The sequence below is a fragment of the Anticarsia gemmatalis genome, chromosome 4 (assembly GCF_050436995.1).
Source record: "Anticarsia gemmatalis isolate Benzon Research Colony breed Stoneville strain chromosome 4, ilAntGemm2 primary, whole genome shotgun sequence".
In the NCBI taxonomy this organism is placed as follows: Eukaryota; Metazoa; Arthropoda; class Insecta; order Lepidoptera; family Erebidae; genus Anticarsia; species Anticarsia gemmatalis.
The window spans coordinates 6,383,221-6,407,576 of NC_134748.1; the positions used below are offsets into that span (position 1 = coordinate 6,383,221).

At 36.1% G+C, this 24,356-nt stretch overlaps 1 protein-coding gene across 4 annotated transcripts in view; it reads right to left on the reverse strand.

Annotated features, from left to right (window-relative positions):
• Window positions 1–733: 733 nt before the first annotated feature.
• The window catches only part of LOC142972315 (5-hydroxytryptamine receptor), a 47,952-nt gene continuing 24,329 nt past the window's right edge, over window positions 734–24,356 (reverse strand). For 2 of the 4 annotated variants that reach the window (XM_076113325.1, XM_076113326.1), the window contains 4 exons: window positions 3,521–3,601; window positions 2,765–3,028; window positions 1,848–2,091; window positions 734–1,765 (listed from right to left, as the gene is read on the reverse strand). In XM_076113325.1, the coding sequence (XP_075969440.1) occupies window positions 901–1,765; window positions 1,848–2,091; window positions 2,765–3,002 (1,347 nt within the window). In that variant the 5' untranslated portion in view covers window positions 3,003–3,028; window positions 3,521–3,601 and the 3' untranslated portion in view covers window positions 734–900. Of the gene's footprint in view, window positions 1,766–1,847; window positions 2,092–2,764; window positions 3,032–3,520; window positions 3,602–24,356 lie in introns of all 4 variants that reach the window. The other 2 variants (XM_076113323.1, XM_076113324.1) reach the window with 1 other exon arrangement.

Here is a 24,356-nt window from a genome sequence, read left to right on the forward strand (position 1 = left end):
TGGGGAACTTGCATAATAAGATATTTTATGAATCTTCTCACAGATTTTACGTCGGGGACTTTGATGAATATTTGGCTATAAACAGGTTTATATATTTCGATGTTAAAAGTTTTACGGCAACTTACGATTTTATTCTAGTCTGCAAAATTTCCGAATTTCGAGGGTCTACTTATAGCTGTGATCACCTTTCATTATACTACAGGTATCTTTTATACTCTAGGTTTAATGGCAATAGTAGGTATCTACATTATTCTACACCAAGCTTTAGTGTTTTTTACATAAAACACGTGCGAATACTAGGTACTAATGGACGAAAGACTTATTACCTCACCATACTTTGTTTAATCTGTTATTTTCTCTACTTAGTAAAAAGCTCCATTCGTTTAGTGACCCCAACGAAAACGATGAAATCATTGACCCATTTTTAATCAAAAACAAAGTAGGTCTCAAAAAATAGCGTGGAGCCACTCTTTTATTAGCTCGGGAATTGAACTTAGGCCTTTATTATTTCCTTTTAAGTTAGGTCCATAGGGACTAACGTCAAATATGGAATTTCACGTAATGGATTTTATTCCGTTTGGCTACAAAGTTTAGATTTTTTTAGGTCAACTTCCATTTCAATACAAAATTTCAGAATTTGTGTAGACTCTTTTCTCTTACCCCTCATTACATAGCTTTAATTTTAATCCGTCCCGCCTTGCCGCCGGGCCGAGGTGGAGCGAATGAAACAACGTTGTAAAGAGAATTTGTGATTTATTTACTAGACAGGTTTTCGTATTCACATTCATCACGTACAAAAAATAAAGGGGTGTAAATATATCTCTGAAAATGTAACAAGGTAACATAAGTATGTTTCGAACTAGACGAGGTCAGTCGGGTAGGGGCGAGGAATGGGGATGGCTACGGCGGAGCGCGGCGGCGACGCGCGCGCCGCCCGCACAGCAGCCGCTGGAACGCGTGTCGGAACTCCGGGCTGAACACCGTGTAGATCACCGGGTTCAGCGTCGAGTTGAAGTAGCCCAGCCACAACGACAACGACGTCAGGATAGGGCTCACTTCACAGTCGCACGTCGGCGCCAGAATGGCCAACACGAAGAAGGGGAGCCAGCACGCTACGAATGCGCCGGTAATTATTGCCAATGTCTTCGCCGCTTTTCTCTCTCGTTTGGAATCTGCGGCTTCTTTAGGTTTTCGCCGCACTAGTGTCGGGTAATAGGCGGCCGCTACGGCTCCGTACCCCGTCGTAGGGGGGTCTGCTTCGAGGCCGTTAGCGCAGGATTGTTTCTCTGGGCTCGTATTATTCGACGATACGTTCGTGAAGCCCGTTGTAGTCGTTTCGGAGATAGTGGGCAAGGGCCGCCCTATAACCGCCACGACGGCGGCCGCGATGCCGCCGCTGCCGCCCGCCGCGACCAGCGCCCCGCCCGCGGGCACCGGTGGAGGTCCCACTCCACCGCGCGCCGTCGCCCCTCGACGCCGACGTATTCTTTTTCGAGCGGTTTGGTATATTCGCCAGTATAATATTAATATTACGAGGACTGGCACGTAAAATGACGATGCAGTCGCGAAAATTTGATAACCTACGTCTTGACTCACGACGCAGCGTAGGTCTTCTGAGACTCGCCGGTCCCAGTCGGGATCCTTCCATCCCAGCAGCGGTGCGATACACACCAAAAAGCTTACAACCCACACGCAAGCGATCATAAGGCCTACTCGTCGAGCAGTTCTTGCGTGGATATAATCGATGTTTGTCACAGCCCAGTACCTTAAAACAAGTAAAATAGTTTTTAAGATACTTAACTCTTTTTTTGATCTCAGAGAGAAAAAGAAAAAGCAACTTCTGTTACCTGTCGAGTGCAATAGCAACAAGATGTAGTATGGAGGCAGTGCAGCACAGCACATCGCCGGAGGTCCACATGTCGCAGAGCTCGGGCCCCAGCGTCCAGCGCTGAGCTACTTCGTACACGGCTCCCAGCGGCATCACCAAGCACGCTACCAGCAGATCTGCCACCGCCAGCGATAGGATCAACTGGTTCGCCGCACTTCGAAGATGCCTCTCTAATAAGATGGCGGCTATCACGAATACATTCCCTAAAACAATAAATGTCTACGTTATTTAAGGTTTGTTTTTCCCTACCGTTGTCTAGAACTCCGTCAAAGTAAAACAAGTAGTGATAGTTTGTGAGTTTGCTGTCTACAAGTGCCACAAGAAATTTCCTGACTTGCAATTTGTCGAGAAGAAACAACATTAGCTGACTTCGATACTTATTAAAAGTTTCAGATGAACAAGACTCTATCTTATTAATTTTCCGCTCTATTCCGTACTTTATCTATGAAAAACGAAACCATTTCGTCGAAGAATGTTATTAAAGCGGCTATGAAATATGATTTGAACCGCTCTATGTAGCCTTACGACGTCAGATGATTGAACGTTTAAATAGAACCCTATAATGTAAAAGAGTGGAGACAGCATTGTGGTACAGACGTTCATCAATAATAGACGGCAAGTTTTGTACTAAGAAACCATTTATGTTTGTTCTTTGTTAAGATGTTTACAATTAATTTAAAAAAAAAAGAAGTTACAGAAAATTCTTAAGTGGGTTATCTACCTTAACTTTCGGAGAATCAAATTAAAACAAATTTTAAAATAAATAATGCCTCCCGAGGAATTGTTTATGTAATTTGATGTTGTCCACTTGACTACTTGTGTACAATGATACAGTAGAGCAGTACTACTTGAGTAGATATGCAGGTGTATAATTACCGACTACAGTAGCGAGAATCAGTAGTCCGAGTACGACGGCCTTGACGGCGGCGCGGACCAGTGCCGCGGGCGAGTCGAAGGGCGCGGAGTTCTCCCACCACGTGGCGTTGGGCACCACCGTAACGTTCCATATAGCAGTGTCCCACTCTGTGGCGTTCCATGTTGAGTTTTGTACAGGCAGACGTAGGTATAACGCCTCCCAGTCCAGCACCTCATCCTGGCCGTCCGCGCCCTCCATACCCTCTCACCGAGAGACAACACCACCTACTGGCGCAAAACTCATTAATTACATACTCAAAGAAAAAATATGGCTCACACGAGCCAAAATTTGAAAATCGATTGCGATTATGTATTATGAACGATATTTACTCGTGTGCTCATACTCTCGAAAGGGATTTATTGGCTGTCAGATTGCTTACATTGCGGACAATGCTTCGATATATTGCGCGTTAGAATACTATAATAGCTTTTTTCATCTAAATGAAGGTTTAGGGTTAAATAAAATATTTGCAGTGAAACTAACGTGCTAGAGAGCTGCAGACTGTTTAGTGAATAAATGGAGCATGATTATATTAGAGGGTAAACGCTTGTGCATCGCTAAAGCTTATAGACTATGTAGGTAGGGTACACCACATCAAATAACTTCACTCCACCCCTAACTTCCAAGTAATTAAGTTACAAGGAGGTTGACAGCTACCGTTATATTTGAATGCGGCGCTATTACGCGGATTCATTAGAGACTATTGTGGTACTCACTGTTCGTGTTGTATTTTCGAAAGATATAGCTCATTGCCCGGTCCACCATCATTAATTGTAATTTATTGCTCACGTTCCAATCTGTAAACAACGAAACATAGACTTAAATACATCGACATCTTTACATTTAAATTGTTATTGCTCTATTCTGCAGAACATTCTCGTTAATGGACATCTTAAAAACATTAGAGGCGAAACAAATCATTCAGAACATAATATGAATTACGAAACTCTTTGTTAACGCCACAGTGAATGTAATGCTTCAATTTTGATGACATCGCGTAAATTCTAAACACCTGCGTGTATTAAATAAATTTCGTATTTACATATTTTTATATTTTATTATATTAAAGGTGTGAAGGCATCAACATGTATGGGGAGGTGAGTCGGCGAGGCGGTGGCCGGCGCGGCGGTCGCTCGGGTCGTGAACTTTTAACTTTCACTATAACTCACTATTTACTTAATTATTATCCCTCTTTAAATATTCACATCACGAGTCCTAATTCCAATGCATTGTGAATTTAATCAGCCTGATAAATGTCCATCACTTATGGTTTGAATGCTCGATATTTATTCATGGCTACAGCAAAATGTTTAGTGTTTATTTTCAAGCTTGATTTTGTACACGAGAATATAAAACTCAAAGCAAGTATCAGTAATCCCTTGAGCGATGTTAGAGGATAAAAGTACATTACACTCGTTGTTACACAGAGGCCACGTGTATGTTTCTACGCTATCTGTTCTCTGTTCGAGAGATAATTACGCCAAGTTAAATGTTTCCTGGTGTTTCCAACTCACGTTCGAAAGTTTCGTAATAATAAAATCGGTTTGATATTTACAAAGTTATGCGATTATACTCGGTCGAGTTCGCAGATACGACAGCACAACTAGTTATCGTAACAACAATAGTTAGTACAACCTGTGTCTTTATATTAAAACTTGGACGGTTTTACAACAAAAACTTGTATTTGCTACGTTGATTTATTATTGCTTTGTTGTTACACGATTGAAAAGAGGTGCTAATGTAATTACTGTCAAGTAGACAATAGCAATAATTGGTTCAGAAAAAGTGAAGAGATACTGTGAACCATGATTATTATGTTATTTACATAAGCGGCCACTTACTCTTATTGTTCATAATTACACCTTATTGTTTGGGTGTCAAGATTGTCAGCATAAACCTATGATTTGATAATCGTGTTTTGCAGAAGCATGACGCAAACACTGTATAGAGCAAGCATTATACAAATTATGTTTTGCTGTTTTTATAATTTATAAGTCATTTTATGGTCCAATAACTCAATCGAAACATTGGTCTCATAAATCATTGTTCAGAAAAGACAAAGAGTATTTCAACGATTCAGCAAAACTACTTGTTTTATTACTTATTTCAATTAAGTAACTAAGCATGGCAATATTAATAGATGAATAAATGAAAACAACGCAGCATTACTCGACTTTCTATTTTCATAACTCCTACAAGACAACATTGTACGCAATATGAAAGACGTAGGTAGACATACAATATAATACACATGAAGTTTTTAAACACAGCTTACATGTTCTAACTACAGTACGCCTAACATTAATTAACATTATTATGAACCAGAATTGTGTATAAAAAGTAAAAGCAGTACTTTTTATGATAGTTAATTATAGCAGGCTGAATAACAGAACAGGCTTCCGTGCTAAGGGTCGCGGGCTCGCATCCGGTGCGAGACAACTTTTGTAACACCTACAGTACCTCGATTCTCTACCACTATCGACTATCGACAACCGGCTAGCTATCGAAATTTTGACATTTAGAATGTACTGCCAATATGTTTCCTATAACACCCGTCAGAGGCCCCGATCAGATTTTCATACAAAATTTCTCGATGACAGTTCGGTTGTCGGTAGTCGATAGTAGTAGAGAATCGAGGCACAGTTTATCTAGATTAAAATAAACCTTTATATAAATAGCAAAGTTGTTTAAAGAATTACGCGACGAGTCTTAAGTAATCTTTTTAAACCAATTCAGAATTTAAGGAGGCCAGTTTGAATGGTCAACTTTACAACTCAAGAAATGTCTGCTTGATGAATTATGGGATACTGAAATAACGGAATCCCATAATCTTTCAATCTCGAACGTTCAGTTTCGGAAGATAAATTGAAAAAAGTTGGTATTCAAACTTGTAAATTCTAATTTCCATTTGCGTCTTTGTTTTGGAAAAGTTGCATTGTTGTTTCTTGTTTTCAATCCAATAGGATTTTCCTATCGTTACACATAGTACATTGTGATGTTACATAGGTAGTTTAGTTGTCGACAGAAGTTTACCCTCATATATAGTCCGACAACTTAATAGAGAGTCTTGGCATGCAGGATTTATCTAGATAACAATGAATAATTCTTTGTATTTTCAAAATAAAGTATCGAACAGGCCTAAGTAAGCATCATAATCCTGCGTCGTGCATGTTCTGTTTAGCTCTGTTTAGCTCCCACCTCGAAACTGGCACACAAGGCTCGCAACTGAGTTATTGAAATATAGATACAGTCGAAAAATTACGGCCGTAAGAAATAACTTTTGCAAAAGAAAATCTATCACAAGCATTGGATAACCGGACGCAATACATACATGTAGATAGTATATAGATATAGATATACAGCAATATTTCCTTGCCACTAAATCCTATAGATTCGAGGTAAGTCTTACGAATAACTGAACATCGCAACAGGCGTTAATCATTCCGGATTACTTTTTCGTGGAACCATCTGGCGCGAGTCAGTATTTATTGACTGTATTTCTTAAGACACTCTTCCTTTAGGAATAGGAACTTTCTTATGAAAAAAGATTTCCTCAGATTTCCTTCCGTTAGTGGTGAGTCTTGTGTCGAACTAGTTGAAACTTCTAGAAAAACTACTACTGTTCTAAGCGGACTGGTGTTTTTGAAAGGAACCACGAGACACATTCTTATGTACAGTAGATCGCTTCCCTACCACTATCGACTACCGACAACCGGCTAGCTGTTTCTATTAGCACCTCTAAATCTGATTAAGCACCTCTAGCGGGATTTGTAGGAACTATTTTGGTAGTACATTTTAAATATCAAACTACCGACAGTACCGCCTTTATAGTATTGCGCTGCAGCACTTGGAACATAATTTGGACATGTATATCGTAGGTATACTACTAACCAGCCGTCAATCCGTTGCTGACCAGTGACCACACCAAAGCTGCACTTAGCCCTACTCCCATATAACAAAACCAATTGTATTGCTATTGTATTGATTTTATACATACATAATATCACGCTTGATATACCCACAGGTATATACGGTATAAGTACCTTTGAGAATTTGAAAAGTACTTTTCCCGATCCGGGAATTGAACTCGAGACTGCACCAAAGAGGTAATAAATATATCGATCTAATGACAAATGTTATAGTTCCGCTTAAGAAATATTTTCTTTAATATAGTGAGCTCGTTAACATCGGCAAAGTGAGAACCTAGCCGTTAGTAATATGGTACCGTGAAAATCTTTTCATTTAAGTTTGCCGCGTTAAAACTAGATTTCATTCACGAACTCCAAATACGAAACCTTTTGATCGCCGCTTTGAAAGCTAAGCTATAGAAAATCGCTACTGCATTTTACAACCTCAAAAGCAGTTAAGTATACATTAATATTGCTTCATGGTATAAATGTCAAAAATGATAGTCTTCTGAGTAATCATGATAGCAGTAATAGTATCAATATATTCAACCCTCTAAGTACAAAGGCTTTAAACGTTACACAAAGATCACCTTGACCGCCAATAGTCGTTTTCTCAATCACTTTATGCCCTGAGCAGTTTTCCTCGCCTTTCAACTAGACTACTTGTCTATAAAACTCAGCACCGCCAATTCCCCTTAAGTACTAGTAATCAATTGGAATGGAAAACGTTTTATATCTCTCTCGGCTCGCGCTACCATTTATCTACACTTATACACGAACATAAAAGTGATTGTGGAGATTAATAAATCATAACTGTTTGTGTAGTAAAGAATAACAGAGTGCATCAAACGCTTGTGTTCAATTTATACAAATATTTATGGCTGCGGCTACGGCTATGGCTTTGAACTCATAATAATACCTGTGGTTTGTAGTTGGCCGATCGACAGTTACTAAATGTGTTGTTAATGTCAAATGTAGCTCTTTGAAGCAAAACTTCATAGTTAATAAATTGAATAACATATTGAGTATCTCTGTCGTGATAGACCTTGGCGTAGCCATTGATGGGTGATAACCGAACTCTTGTATGGGAAATATCTGTTTTTGTAGTCATGTTTAAGGCGTCCACGTGGTCGAGCTAGGTTTTTATCAATGAAAAATATCACTTATGTTCCGTTTCTGAGGTACATTTGGCGGTAGTTCTATTCAAACTGTCATGTTTGTATGAGCTTAAACGCTATTGAATTGATAAACTAAAAAAAACTGGGTAAATCGTTTCGGTATTCATTAGGTAAATTTTTACCGTTAAATAAGGGAACAAAATTCCCATTAGACCACACAAATATGTGGATGTTTAGATTCGGTGGAATTCTCTGATCGGGCAAATTGTGCTTTTGTGTCACAAAATTCCGAGTAATAACTCAAAATTTGAATACGGTTAGAGCTCGTAATGAGTCCATTCTCTATTACATGGAATCCAAAATAATTGGTGATATATGGGATAGGTGTTGCAGAACAATTCGCAGAAATGTTCACAGACGTGTTGTGTTTACGTGAGTTTAATGTCGTTATGGCATCACAACATGCCACAATCCTATTTAAACCCGGATTGCGTAGTCTCATTCTAATTTTAAAGCACTCCATTTGCAATGTTTTGTAAGTATTAAATAACTCTCCATAAAAAAATACAGTTAACGTAAAGGACAGCTGAAATACGAGAGATCCAAGCAACATAAACTGGTACTTAAACTAAATAATAAACTGAAATCCTGCTCCATTACCGACGCTTTATGAGTTTACTTGCCATTTCTTCTAAATAACGTGAGGGAAATTGCGTATTTCAGTAGTAGTATTTTTAATATATGAACTATTGAAATAAATATAAATCACCACTTACATTAAAGTGCTTTTAATGAGCATCGCTTTAATGTTATTCTGTAACAGTTCTGAAGACTGTCGTGGAATATCTTTGAGATTTATTATGTTTTAATAATACATTACTATGATATTTGTGAGGCCGTCTAAAATAGTAACAGAGCAAAGAGAGACCTAACTCAGCATTAGATAGGTATTTTCAGGCAACGGATGCTGGAAATATTTTGTACTTAAGAATCTATTTTAAATATTCTCATATTAAAATAAGGTATTATTACTTTCTTTAGTATCATAAACTAACAAATATGTACGAAAAAAAAATCGTTAAAAATATATAGTCTCGCTCGCGTGACGTATGTTTGAATATTATAAGTATTCATTAGTCAAAAGTGTATAAATTCTCTTCGGACACAATGAGGGACACTCATCTATTTTCTATATAAACAAAATTTATTGAAGTGTTAAAATGGTCGAAAATTATTAAATTGCATATTATTTTATAAGAAATATCACTTTTAATAATAACTGTATTTTTCTATCAATCTTTTAATTAACATAAAAAATATTGAATATAAAGTTACAAATATTGTGTAATAAACATGTTGGAACTCAATATCCGGGGAACGGTCACAACACTCACAACAGTATCTCGTACTTCCGTAGAGACTGTCATCGTCATTACTAATGGGTCTAGCAGGACATTGCCAAAACAACCTTAATATATTAAATAGAAATACGAAAGTGACTTTATTTGTTTGTCTCTCACAGTTTTATGATTGAAAAGCACCGAATTTTAAGAAAATTTCACAATTGTTATTTGCTTGTTATTTGCTCAAAATATGGGAGAAACTGGTTAAATACACCTACGTTTCGCTAGAATATTGCCATATACAACGTGTCCCAAAACTCAACGTCAAAACGAAAACCTGAGCTAGGCCGAGTTGTGTTGGCTCTCAAAAAATAATTTAAAAAAATCTATCTCGTGTAGTTTAAAAATGACAACCATTTTTGTAAAATTGCCACCTTCTGATGAGTTTAGTCTACTGTGGCAACAAATGACTTCTTTTCTAGATCTTTTTTTATGTGGAGTATTCTTAAGTAACGCTCCCACAAAATTCAATTCATTATTTGCACACAACTTCATTGGAATATCAGAAAATATCCCTTTCATCGCGAATTATGCCGTGAAAATAATTTCATCACTCAATTTTGACTGTCTGTCCTGAAAAATAATTGTACTACGCTTTTTCGGCATGTACCTTCAAAAGTTGGCGCATTTAATAGGCTTTTGAAAATGATATAACACTTACTAAATTATTTCATAGACGATGAGAGAATAAAAAAAATCTTAAGATAGTCGGTATTTAACGTATTATTAGTTCGTCATAAAACTTTCTCAAAATTATTCTAATGTCATCTAAGGGTTCTGTGATGATGTTGTCCTGGTAGATTTCGAATACGGCGGTCAGTTTCATTGAAACCAGCCAACAGTGCAGGTTTTTGTTTATAGTGGCCAAGTGTGTGCACAATACACACGTACACTCTCATAGTTTGGTGGGACGGCTAAACCGTCACGACCAGAGAGAGGTCAGGCGCAGGACTGACAGGCTCTCCGAGGCACGGAAGTCCCTTACCTCAACTTCCTACCTGCGGGTAATCTCAGATTTTTTTTAACAGAAAATCTCTAAAATTACTTTTTGGCTCGACCCAGGATTCGAACCCGAGACCTCTTGGGCGGCAGTCGCATAAAGCGACGAAGAAATTTAAGAGTGGGACGGATAGTGACGCTACATTCATGGTGTTAGTGACATTTAATGTATTTGGGATTGTTTAAATAAAGATCAATTATTATTAAAAATCTAATGACTATTTAAATGAACCTTTTCTTAATCGTCAATAATTAAACATTACTTCTCTTTAAATACACCTCACAGAACGCCTAGATGACATGAGAATAATTTTGAGAAAGTTTTATGACGAACTAATAATACGGTAAATATCGACTATCTTAAGATTTTTTTTATTCTCTCATCGTCTATGAAATAATTTAGTAAGTGTTATATCATTTTCGAAAGCTCATTAAATGCGCCAACTTTTGAAGGTACATGCCGAAAAAGCGTAGTACAATTATTTTTCAGGACAGACTGTCAAAGTTGAGTGATGAAATTATTTTCACGGCATAATTTGCCATAAAAGGGATATTTTCTGATATTCCAATGAAGTTGCGTGGAAATAATGAATTGAATTTTGTAGGAGCGTTACTTAAGAATACTCCACATAAAAAAAGAACTAGAAAAGAAGTCATTTGTTGCCACAGTAGACTAAACTCATCAGAGGGTGGCAATTTTACAAAAATGGTTGTCATTTTTAAACTACACAAGATAGATTTTTTTTAATTATTTTTTGAGAGCCAACACAGCTCGGCCTAGCTCAGGTTTTCCTTTTGACGTTGAGTTTTGGGACACGTTGTATACATACATGTTATCAAAATCTAGTCTGTTACTAAAATTAACCTAGGTCGGAAACAAACTTAACTTTAGCTTGAACTGTCAATGGACCCTACCATCCAGCGCATTTTACAAATAAGCAGTTAAAAACTAGATGGCTCGTACTGCTTTGATATATAGTAGGATACGGGAATTAACGCGAACACGCATTTTACCTTAAAATGCCTAACGTTTCGGCGCAGATTGCACTCGCCCTGGTCGCAGGCCTTAATAAAATATATTTATGCATCAGACAAAGTCACGGTCTACAGCTTGTTTTAAATAAACAAAAGCTAAAAGGGTATTTGGATAATGAGCCAGCTAATAATACGATCTGACTTAATGGGATTGATGGATACACGCGTGGGCTTATTGGGCAGTATATTGAAATTTTCCATGAACGAACGAGTGCAAGGTCACATAGGCTGAACTTGACACTGATGCTTTTAAGCTGAAAGGTCATTAACATTAATAGAGCTCGCCATCATGGGTATTATTAGGGTACTACGAAATTGGTAGAATGTATTTTAATATGTATATTTTATTCCAGTAAGAATCTATTTTGGAGCGAAAATGACTGTTTGTTTTTTTACGTTACAACGAAAAAAAAATACATTTCAAGAACTGTAGGTTTTTGTTTATAACTGTTTTTTTTGCTCCTATCTTACCTGATTTATCGCCTACCGTAATGCAATTTGACACCACCGTACATTATGTTTAGAACCTAACTTTTTTTGTTAGCCAGTACTCTCCCATTGTTGAGCGAAGGCCTTCCCCATTTTTTCCAGTTATCCAACTTAACCAATATAATTTTTATGTAGGTACTACGTACTACTGATTATTTACGTATTACAGTGTTAACTGGGATTAACACATACTTTTTTTCCAGTAAATTATTCTCAAGGTAAACTCACGGTCAGAAGCTGGTAATCAAATAAAACATTTTCATATTGAAAAAGTTAACCAAAGTGACTGTACTCATTTCAAAAGGCGCGGTCACAAAATATATTGAACTTCGAAGAGTTCTCAGAATTCGTCTCAGAAGAGATTGACATCGGTTGTTAGAAGTATTGAGTTTCTTGGTATCGCTGCCATTTAGTAGGAAACTTAATTAATTAGTAATCTTAAGAAAAAATCTGTGCTTCGATTTTTTGCTTATAATTCTTCACTCGGTTAAGTGATACAAATTTGGTTTCAAACTGAGTTATATTTATACAAGTAATTTTAACTACTTACATGGTAAAATTTAATTTAAAGTAGATACACCTTGTGTAACAATCTTATAGTATACAGTCAGAAAAATAAAAAATACTTACCAGATATGTTTAGAAGTATATCATAATATATTATGTTACAACTACGCTTGACATTAAACATTGGATGTTATCCTCCGCAGCTCGAGATAAAGCGAAACTCATTATTCAGTTTTATAATGTCATGTTATGTATTAAAGCGTCGGTCACATGTGCTAAAGTTGCTACACCTATTCGCTTCATGATATAGTCATTTGGTTAAACACAAAGTTATTTTCGGCAACTTCCCGACATGTAATTCGGCCTAAAAGCCGATTTGAAACGATACTATAAAAGTTGTGATACGCCTTAGACGTGGAAAGATGAGGTGAAAAAGTTTTATTTGTTTTTCCGCTTTCGTCTGGAAAAATGGTCATTTTAAGTGTTGCGTGCTTGTTGGGATTTTCTTTTCGTTTTTTGTGTACATTTGTATATACGTATTTTCGTCCAGGGAAAAATGGAGGGCCGCTTTTTCGTCATCAGAAATAGGAAGTGGTAAGTGAATTACAAACATTTATAAAGTTTACGGCGGTGTATACTTACGTATTTTTGTCATTAATGGATTTAACACGAACCCGGGAAAGTTTTACGTATTAGGGAAGTTACTTATTTTGAGCACGAATTGAAGTGGATTTAAGAGATTTTAATAATTTTATGTACAATATGCGGTGAACCTTGAATTCTAACAAACGATGACAACGGCATAATGCTTGGACTTTTAAAACTGCTGCGCATTCTCGTAACACAATCAATCATGCCTCCTACTTTGCATAATTTGTATCAAAATTGCCGTCGTTTTGATCGGTAACAGAAATGATTGATATTGATTTGTTCAGGGTTATATTGAGCAGCGGACAGTGAATGCGACAGTGTGTACTTAGTTTAGTAATATAATCGCTGAGCATCGATCGAATTACAGTTTGCGTAAGGACGTGGAACCGGTGGAACATATACTCCAAGGAACGAATTTATAATATCTTATATGAATTGGATGGAGTAATATCAGACAAATATTTGACCAAATTATTATGTTAGACGTATATTTAACAGAAAATATATAGGCTAAAACAATCTGTTAAGATTGAAATAAAACGTATCGTAAGCCGTTATACGATGTTATCTACAAAAAAGTTACTTTTTTCAATTAATTTTAGATTCGCTATAAAATAGGTATAAAATTGTTTCTAACGCAATTAATTCATAAAAAGGATGTTGCAAACAAAACTAAAGTAGTTGCGAAATAAGGTTTTTAAATTTAAACAAACTTTTAAAACTGGTAAGTCGATTAAGTATTTACTAAGAACAAGCAGTCTGTCGATGCAATATCAGCACAAGAGAAACATCTTCTCCGTTTAGAAATGTTATAAAGCCAAGCTGTTCAGTCTGTTCACTTATCTTATTTGAGCAGACAACAGCCACAACGTCAATAGCATTAGTGCCGAGAAAATGTCACGAAGGGAGCGTTCAACCGACGGCGACGTATGTTTACTTTCACGTACCTACTTAATTAGGCCGAATGGGATTGTTGCCTGTGCCTCGATCATTTATATTTCATGCATCGAATGAATACAATTGCTGATTTGAGTTCGCTGTGATTAGTATTTACTTTGATGTGAAAATTGTTATCGTTGTTGATTAACATCGCTTAGTTCTATTTCCATTTTATTCAGTGAACTCCATGTGTAGTTTCCCGTTCATTTTAACAACATGTCACGTCCATGTTTATAATAATTGGCTGCCGATTAAAAAACAAAATACGTATGCCCCAGCAATTATTTTATAACCTCAATATTTTGTCATGTTCAAATAATTTTAAACAGCAATCAGATTTAAACGCACGATTGGTTATTACATTAATTATACGTAATTACGAGGTGCAAACAAAAACAACCGATGCCAATAATGTGAAATTTGAGCTTCAGTTTGGCATGATTTTATTTTTAATCGTTTTCATAAAACTGAACGAATATGAAGTGGTGTATTGTAACTAATCCTAGTTTTAGTTACTCTTTAAACAAAAACTAGAACTAATATATATGTTGCATTGCTATAATTAATCCAATAACTTATAATTGCGTACACAAACATGTGAATAAGTGTTACTATTCATTTATAATGATAGATAATTACGTTCGTATTTTATGCAATTAAAACGTGGCGTGGCGTATTATTAAACAAATTAATAAACTGTATTTTTATAATAATGGTATGTTGGCACGTGCAATTAAAATAATTATAAACAACAAAAGTTTCTACAAGTTTCGAAGGTCAAAAGTATGTAAAAGAAAATGCAAGTTCAACTCGTCTTGGTATCCTAACGACTTGTTGTCTATTCCGAGAATGTTTACAAACCACAAATGGAAGTTTGTAAACACTTGCTGTAACTGAAATACAAGGAACACCGCCTTTGACGCTTCATTAATTTATACATTTCCTCTACACGATATTGTTAGAATTACATAGCCGAGGAATTTTGTTTTACTTAGCATGTCGAGTCGTTGATTTTATTACCTAATTTGAACTTGGATGTATTCTGAATTATTTTTCGAAAAATAAATAATAATTCAAGCAAATTGGTTGTTTCATATTTTATAATTCCTGTGTCGACGCCTAACTATTATAGTAAATTAGCTACCCAAAAATACAACCATGTTGTGCGAACAGTCAGACTACAGACGTATTTATTTATTCATACATATAGCGGGTCGTGGATCAAAATACTCTTAATAATTTAATCCCGGGTGATGTAATTTTATCGCAGCAATCGTGGATTTCAAACCAATTAGGGAGGGTCGTACATTTGAGGTCATAAAACAATTTTCCTGCATGGATTCATAATATATTTTATTCACGTAGAACGTATTTCTCACTCATTATGCTACATATGTACACAGGGTCAACACAACATCGAAAATACTCAATCCCAGTTGATCCTATATTTTTGCAGTTTAATAAAAGTCGTCGAGTGTGGTTATACAGCGGGACACAAAAAACTTACGAGGCTATAAATATAACACTTTCGGTCGCAGAGCAACCGCACAAATCCCTGGCTTTACGTATGACATGGCAAAAATGTTACACACGCCCGCACCTCCGCGATTTGACGAAAGACGCAAAAAGGATTTTCTTCGTTCGTAACGTGAAACGTAAACGTGGAACAATCGGAGCATCATAAATACTGAGTTATTTGTGTTTATGGGCATCGCTCATAGAATATCGGTTTACTTCAGAGCGAAGTTGCGGCTTCGAAACGGCTTTCGGCGCCCGACACACAGTCTGCTCCTAACTCTATAATATATTATGTTAAGTGATAATAAACATAAAGTGGAATAAAAATTTGCTTTATCAGTCATACAAATATAATTTTTTGTGAATAACAAAGCATCACATTAATTTTGCTCTATTCAAACAACAAACTAGATTTTTTTTAATGAAAAGGTTAGGCACGCAAGCCGTTGAGAGAAAAACATTTTTCAAAGAAAACGTTATAAAAGTAAACACAAATGCGATTCAACTTTTTATTAGGCACGTTTTACAGCTCAAATCTTGTGTCAACATCTCATCAAACTTTGACAATTGTAAACATAAACTTTTTATTTGTGAGGTTTTGTTGTTCGCTTTCATTAATTCTTATCATTAGGTTGGCTTCGTAACGAACAATAGAAATAATGTAACGATCAGTTACATCTGACATTGTATGGTCCTTCATGCCTCACGTGATAGATTGTACTCCTTATAGTAACGTTAATAAATAATCAAGTTACGGTTTGGAACTAAAAGGCTATCGCTGACCTCAGACCAATTTATTCCCCGTGGGGCGTAGTCGGAAAGATAAATTACACCAATCACTTGAAACACTGTTATTGATATTATTTTTATTAGCAAATATAACACGCAATAAATAAAGCTCAACTAGGTCTAATAACGCCGCCCGTGGCTCTCTCCGATGTAGATTTCTGTCCGATCCAAATTGACAGTTGCCCTTATTTTCCCATACCAAAATAATGGAAAAACCGTCTCACCCAAATCTAAGGAGTCACAAATTATTCAATAAAGTCACTTTCGATTTACGTTCCTTTACTACACAATCTTGTATGTTTGGAATATTATAAATTTGTTTGAACTAGCGGACGAGAAGTTGTAGCGAAGATCTAATATTCATTGTATCAGTAATATTCGTGAAGGTTGAGGTTTTCGGATACGGACCCTAAATATCCCTTATACAGACCTCTATTAAGAGGCACAATGAACTATTCTTGCGGAAGTTGCCATAATCACCTTCCCACGATGTACAGAGGGATTTGTGATCGTAATAAGTTAGTATAATACGACAGGATAGTGATGCACATCCGCGTCATATCTATAAGGCTTTGCTCATACTTACGTCAATTCGAGTGGAGTTATTGGGTGATTTGCAACCGAAATGAGACTTCATGTTCAATAAATTTTGTGTTATGTTTATTGCATCATTTGCAAAAGCATATTTATGGCCGGGGTAGGCTTGGCAATAAATAAAACAATGGAACAACGGGGTATCGAGTAATTGAAGTTATTCAAAGCATACAACAATCGTTGTGCAGGTTGCAGTGAAGCGTTGGAGAGTGCAATTAGTGAGGGCGAACAGCGAGCTGACGCGACCCACGCGCGCCCATGCGTCGCATCCGATGGCTTTCATGACTCGGTGAGCTTGTAACCTATGTTGTTTTAAAATATTAAAGTATACTACATTTAAATCCCCAAAAATGCAGAGATCTATTTAGTTAACGATAATATTCTAAATTCAGTATTTTAATTGAGTGAGGCCATGAGGATAAAATTGTCGGGACATTAAATGACAGTCGTATAATTTAAAGTTAACTTGGTTTTGTTCCTGAGGATTATAAAGTATTAAAGTGTATATACTTGGCTTTGCCATGCGTTATCCCAGCTTTGCAGACACCATTTTTATAAATGTCCGTACGTGCACGTTACAATGAGTAATAATGTTATAAATTTTAGCTATTCTACGCGGCCACGGGATCCACACGTTTATTTATTCTACAAACATTCTCAACTTTAGAGAATCTGAACTTATATTATAATAAATATGTAATACATCATTTTGATGAACCATTATGCGGGTAAACATGAATTTGAGAACTTCTATATTATTACAAAGTCGTAAGAAAGTTACGTGCATGATTCTTTAACGGAAGTTTTGTACTTAAGTATGCTATAAAACCTCAAGTGTGTAGAAAGTTCTTGTTTAATATCACACCCGGCGCTACCTACCCTCATAAATCATAATGAACTGTATTTTTCGTTATGAACAGCCCCCAACAAGACTTATGTGTTTTTCGGAATGGAGGAATAATTATATTTAACCCATTATTGCGTTAATGGTGCCCACCATGGGACCCCTTCGTATAAAGTGTGGCTTGGAGATTGGATATTGGAGAAGTTGGTTTCATTCTATTGCTGGGCAATAGTCCGCGCAAACAATTAATTGGAATTAGGCACAAGTACGAATCAACAACTGCGACTAAAAGTGTGTCTTAACAACCTCGCCGGCTTTTATTTCCTGAGATAATTTGAAGGCAAGAATTTGTCTTTTATTTACGCTGTGTAACTAAAATATAAATAATTATTTTTGAAAATCGATGCAAGGCTTAAACACCTGGTTGATTAGGTTTAAAAATTACAGGATAATATAATAAACTGTGAATAAACGAGATTGTTTTTTCTCGATCTGAAATTTTATTTTAAAATAAATGTGAAAATGATACAACAAGCAATTTATTATTCGGTGTGATTCATTTTATACCGCGTTTTTATCCATAATCGATGCGCTTTTGAATAAATGTTTGGTGTCGGAAAAATGAAATGATCCCGGTTGGCTGACTTAACAGCGACTGAAAACAGATACTTTTCATTCGAACTATCTGAAAAGCTGTTTAAAATAAATGGAATTATGTTGAACAGGATTTTAAATAGTTACCGCGATGCTACAAAATTACAGTTGTGGGATGGCGGCGTTTGTTGGGGTATACCATTTAAAGTTTTAATCATAAGACTTCGCGTGAAGCGTAAGATTAAATTTTTACTTTAGTGTTGCATAATATAATATTATTAAAACCGACTACAATAAGATGAAAAACTACAAGAAAAGCAATCACAGAACTTCGATGCTGTTATAATTTTTCACATTAATTATCACGGAAATTATCACGGCTCAAATTTAATATTACGAAATTCGATTAAGAAATGTAATTATATTGGTATTGTTTACTTTAAGCGAGAAAACAACACAAAAATGTTAAAGAAACGATTATTATAACATAATTCATTGTTTCTTCGCTATAACTGGAGAAAATAAGAAATTTAAAAGCGTATTTCATTACAGTGTCGCCATTTCCCGGCAGCCAACTTATCGTTAGCCTTTGTTTACTATCGGAGATGCAATACCCGCCACCGGTCACGTATCGAATTTTAAACAACCCATCCCGTTTAAAATAAGAGCTTTTTAGACATTTTAATTTGCAATAAAAACGAACCGTTATGGGTCCTCTTCACCAAATTAGGTTGTTATTTTTCAACAAACAACGGCAAATTGTCTGTAAGCTTACAATGATGACGCAGTATTTCCACAATCAAACGCGATTCATGAGTTTGCAGAACAACAATAAAACGCCAAAGATCAACATATTTGTACCCGTAAAAGTCATCGATAGGTGAGTACTATTATGTTTTGAGAAAATCATTTGTTTGAATAACAAAAGCGTAAACCTAAACGCATCGACAATCCCGACATCAAATGTGATAAAAGTTTACTCATAACAATGTCTACTTCAGTTTATTCCATAAATAACCACTTTTTATTATTAGCATCTCACCAACGAGCTTATAAAAAGACAAGTACGGTTTGTATAAATGTCGATTTGTATGAAACCTGCAGATGATGTGCTTTTGATTAGCGCACAGTTGGCCTATTTCATGCCCGTTTGTACACCCGCATCATTGAAAATAGGTCACGCAGAGATTAATACCACTTAATCCATTAATATCCTTATTTTCTTCAAAATGCTAGTTTGAAAAATAAGCGGCGGCTTTTTAAGTTGATTACAATATCTAATTTCACGGTTGTTCCGGCGTAATTTTAAACGAGATTAGAGTGTAACAAAGGATATGGAGTACACGATAACAATTTCAGGAAACACCTCCAGTAAAACTTATTTATAACGAGCAAGGTACTCTGAGGATTAATTTTCTATGAATATGCTTGCACAAAATCTTATTAAAGCCAGGTTGTCTACATACTGGGCGCCTGCATGAGGCTAATTAGTTATTCGGTGCGGCTGAGACAAGCCAAATGGATTAACTGCTAAATTGCCTTTCAAGCAAATTTATGATACATTCAAGTTATCATTTGAGCATGTTAATAGAATGCAATAAAATTAGTAAAATTGTTTATTTGACAAACTACGAGTATAGAATATGTAATCAGTAAATAGGTCCCTATTGATGTGAATGAATAGCAATGGTCGGGCAAATATTATTGTTTTAGCGAGTGTTTATATTAGAACACAATTTGGTTAAACTACATTTTCTATTCAAGGGTACATACATAGGGAGTTGACATTATTAATTAACATATTGATGGTTTGTCGAATGTAATGAACATTTAGTTAGAAAATTAAACACGTTTCCGAAAAGTTAGTATAATAATTTGATACACCTAAACCAACTTATCTACATAACAGTGGCGGGTCCGGAAGGTGAAAGTTTGGTCTGTTTATAGAAAGGTACAATGATAGAACAGCTTCATAACTTATGCCTTTTCCCTCCTGTTCCACCCTCGCAATGCAAAAATAAATTCGGTAGCGAAAACAACTTGTCTATATATTTATTAGTATGAAGCTCTCAACTTTTGGACAGATTTAAAAGGGACTCTCCTGAGGGAGGACCATTGTAATTCCAACTCCGGGAGAACGATAGGGCAATGATTTATCACGTTATATCTACAGGGAAATAGAACTCTCAGCGCTGATGTTAACAAAATTACTTAGCCAATCAACGTCTGACTCAACACTTTGACTTCAATAAGCCGAACGAAATAGAATTCATCGGAAGAAGTCGAGACAGCCAATAAGATTACACAGATAATTCTTGCATATCATTATTATTAATCATGTTACGATAAAGCTCAGAGTATCGGCTCTGATTATTTAGAATAAAAAGTTCGATAAGACACATTCGGTATCTTTAGTCAGTTTACACGGGAGAGAGAAATCAACAATTGCGATAAATGGCAAATTCTGTATGAAGTACGTCGGTCAATCTCTTTATTTAAAATTAATCGCATTATCTTGGAGGGTGCTTAACGCTACTTGACACAGATATCGTCGGTACATAATAACACACTCGTATGGTAAACAGTAATAACACGGAGGCAGTGTTGTCACATTTCTGCTCAATTATGCATTCAAGCGCGGCCGTGTCGGTAGTGTTGTGAGTGTTGTGACACAACCCTTATGCGAACATTCCCTAGCCATTTGCAGTGGTCAAATGACAAATACCGAGACAAACAAGCTATTGTACCCTCGCGGAACACGCATAAATCTTATCTGTTATAGCATGTACGCCCGAGATTCATATACTGGCCAAGATTATATGAAAACCGCAACGCGATATGAATAAAACTGTCCAGCTATAAATATCCCTGTCCAGTAGATTGTAGGATTTTATTATTCGCCTGTGTAAGTATGGGTTCGTCCTCTTTATTGTTGTCACTGACATGAAATCGTTCTTATCGTAAACGCTTGTGTAAACAAAATATTGTGATGCTTATTTAAGGGTTCCACATCACGCACACCGCATTTTCCATTAAAATGTTTTCTTGGAAAATATTGGTATTATCGGCGTACCGCGAGTGTGCATGTTTGTAGCTGCGAGCTTTAAAAGCAACTCAATTTAATATTGTACATTTGACTACATTTCAGCTGCGATGAAATATAAGTTATATGAATATTTCAGCTTTCTTAGTAAAAAGTATATATTTTATTGAGATTGCTTAACTAACAAAACGTAAAAAAATGAATACTGGTTTATGCTGTTGATCGTTTATCTCGTGTTTTATCCTTTGAGTATTTTTAGCGTATTTTATTTTAATATCAGCTAAAACTTAGAAATTGTCTACGCCAAGCTTGAGCCTTCGCGTCAGGCTTCAGAGCGGTGCTTCTACCTGTATCGACTCCGAGTCATTAAGTAATTTCAATCCTAAGTAAATAGAACAGAGTTCGATCCCACGGAATTGTGTGTCTGGGGCAATTTGCAGCCGAACTGAACAAGATAATCAATAAACTAGCAACAACCGATAAATTGACGAACATTATGATAACACTGATTTAATCGAACAAGCTTCGGGTTATTTTTATTGTTTCTGACATTCAGTCTAATTCGTCGTTTATTCTTGGATTTACAAAGAGTCAGTCGTTTGTTTGAGATGTTACGAAAATGGTTCTTTTATATTTTCTATTCTTGGTCGTCTTGATAAATAAATTTAATAAAGTTACCTTCAGAGTTTTTCCTTATTTAAATGTTTGAGATCTCTTTGTGGTCGGTCAAGATGGAGCACTTTGTATAAACTCGTACGTATCGTAACAGAATTTTCCGAATTTAACCACAATAACTAACTTACAGAGGACAAAACGCTTTGATGCTTTGAAATTTCTTACTTTGATGAACAATAACAAACAGATCGTTGTAACGAAGTGGAACAAGTTAAAAGCCACATTACAAACAAAAACTATTTGTTCATTTAATTAAATGTACTGTGAGCATTTCCCGTTAAATCATTGACGTCTATTTGAGTTTATAGAGACCAATCTAGAAATAATTACCAAGTTGTAGCCAAACAGCTACGCACGTCTATCGTAGTGTATCAATTTACAAAATTAACGCGTCCGCCTCAAATTATTACCAACAAATTAACAAAATAAACCTCTCTCATTTACCAATTAACTACGAGAGAATATTCCATATATTGATAGTCTGTTATTATAGAGTCTGTGATAGTTTAGTTATGAAATTGTGGGGAAATAATCCTAGGCATATCGGTTTTGAAGCATATCAAAACTGATATACCTAGGATTATTGCCCCAAAATTTCCCATCTCACACATTACAAATAACTAGAGGTTAGTCAACAACAAAAGCTTAAGTGCATTGCCGTAGTGTGGAATAAAGACAATGCTATGAGAATATCCTTAGATCTTCCTTTTTATCAAAATATAGATTGCAAATAGTGGAGAGGGCTCGAAACGTTTCTGCTGGAGCCGAATTACATAATATTGTCAGTGTTTCACTATCCGGTCGCCTTCATTAGAAATTACGTGGAAAAAATATTGCCTTTGAAAAATACGTTAGTGCCGCCAAATATTTTTTCAAACTAAATTGTCGATAGCAACTCGATACCGGCGATAGTGGTTCTTAATAGCGCCTCTGTTTTATAATTCCAGGCGAACTGGAATGCATAAATTTATCATCAATTGACAGCTCAAATTACGAGCACTAAATTGGAATCACTCAGTAAAATGACTAAATTATTATTTAGTGTGAATGTGATCCGGTCGTTGGATCACTGACATGTTCCACATGTGAGGTGCCTTACACCGTATTACAGTTTAGCGCACGTCTGACTGTTTTGCCGATAACATTAATTGATTTTCCGTCTGGTGTCGACTAAGAATAAACCACTCAATCACACGTCACCACGTGTAAGCTAAGGGTTACGTTTGTGAAGTTTTAGCGTACGCACTTCACTGTTTGAATTTTGAAATTTGTTTGTAAACTTTTCTAATCACGAGAAGAGTGATCTGAAGACAGCTATTGACTTTTCTTTTCATTTTTTGTTTAACTTGTCTCAACTCTTGCTTGATGACGGCGCAATTTTACTACGCTATAAGTATTTGTTATATCAAAGTATGTTTTTGTAAGAATTGCATATCTTTCATAAAGTTAGTTAATAAAGTATCATTATAGTTATTCAGTTTGATCGCAAAAGCTCCTGTTTATCTGCTAAAGTCATGGAGTTATACCACTTACGTAGTAAGATAATGATCCCATTCGAAGAGAAGGAAGTTCTTATTGGAATGGGTAATAAAATTCCATTACTGCGTTAGTGTGTTTCTCTCAATAGCAAACTCTTTGGACTCTTTATTCGAGATTTTACAGCCTCATGGTCCTCTCAAGAGATGGCAAGTTTGGGGTGTATGAGGAAAATCTGTTCGTTATTCGTAAGATACGCTGTTTTGTAAATGTTGGCAAAAAATTTGCAGCAATAAGTGTCGAAGAAAAAACTTCTCTGAGAATTGGTAAGTTGATATCGTTTAAAAGTACATTATCGTTATTGAAACCCATGTCATTTACTAGGTAGACATTAGCTAATAGTCGGCAGATAATGTTCCGTATATTTTATTGAAATATTAAAGTCGTTGCAAACTTGGTAACAGAAAAAAATCTAGCCCAAACGTGGCTAAAAAGCATTGATGCTAGAATTAGGTCAAAGAATGCCTAGTTAAGTTTCAGTGACGTAAACCTGTAATCTGGAAACGGCTTATTGACACACCGACGGCTTCATTCAGCTGAGCGCTCTCATTCATTATTTTAGGTCAAGATGAAACGGTTCCAAAGGCTGTCAATGGAGAGAAGGTATTCATTCGATCGGCATCTATGAAACAATTCGAATTAGCATAGTAGTGGAGGCACATAAAGGCAGACTGCGGATGCATCCGGTGTCTGGAGTCCCGGCGGATGCCAGCTTGTTTCCGAACGCGACGACACCTTCCACTTACAGTACAACGCTCATATCTACCACTATTGTGTGTGTGTGTGTTTTGTTCAGTTCCCCTACGGAATACTCGAGAAATAAACGTACACGATGAAAACTTTTGCAATTATTTGATATTTGGTTTTAGAACCATAAATATAAAATATGTTATTTTTGCTAACGCACAGC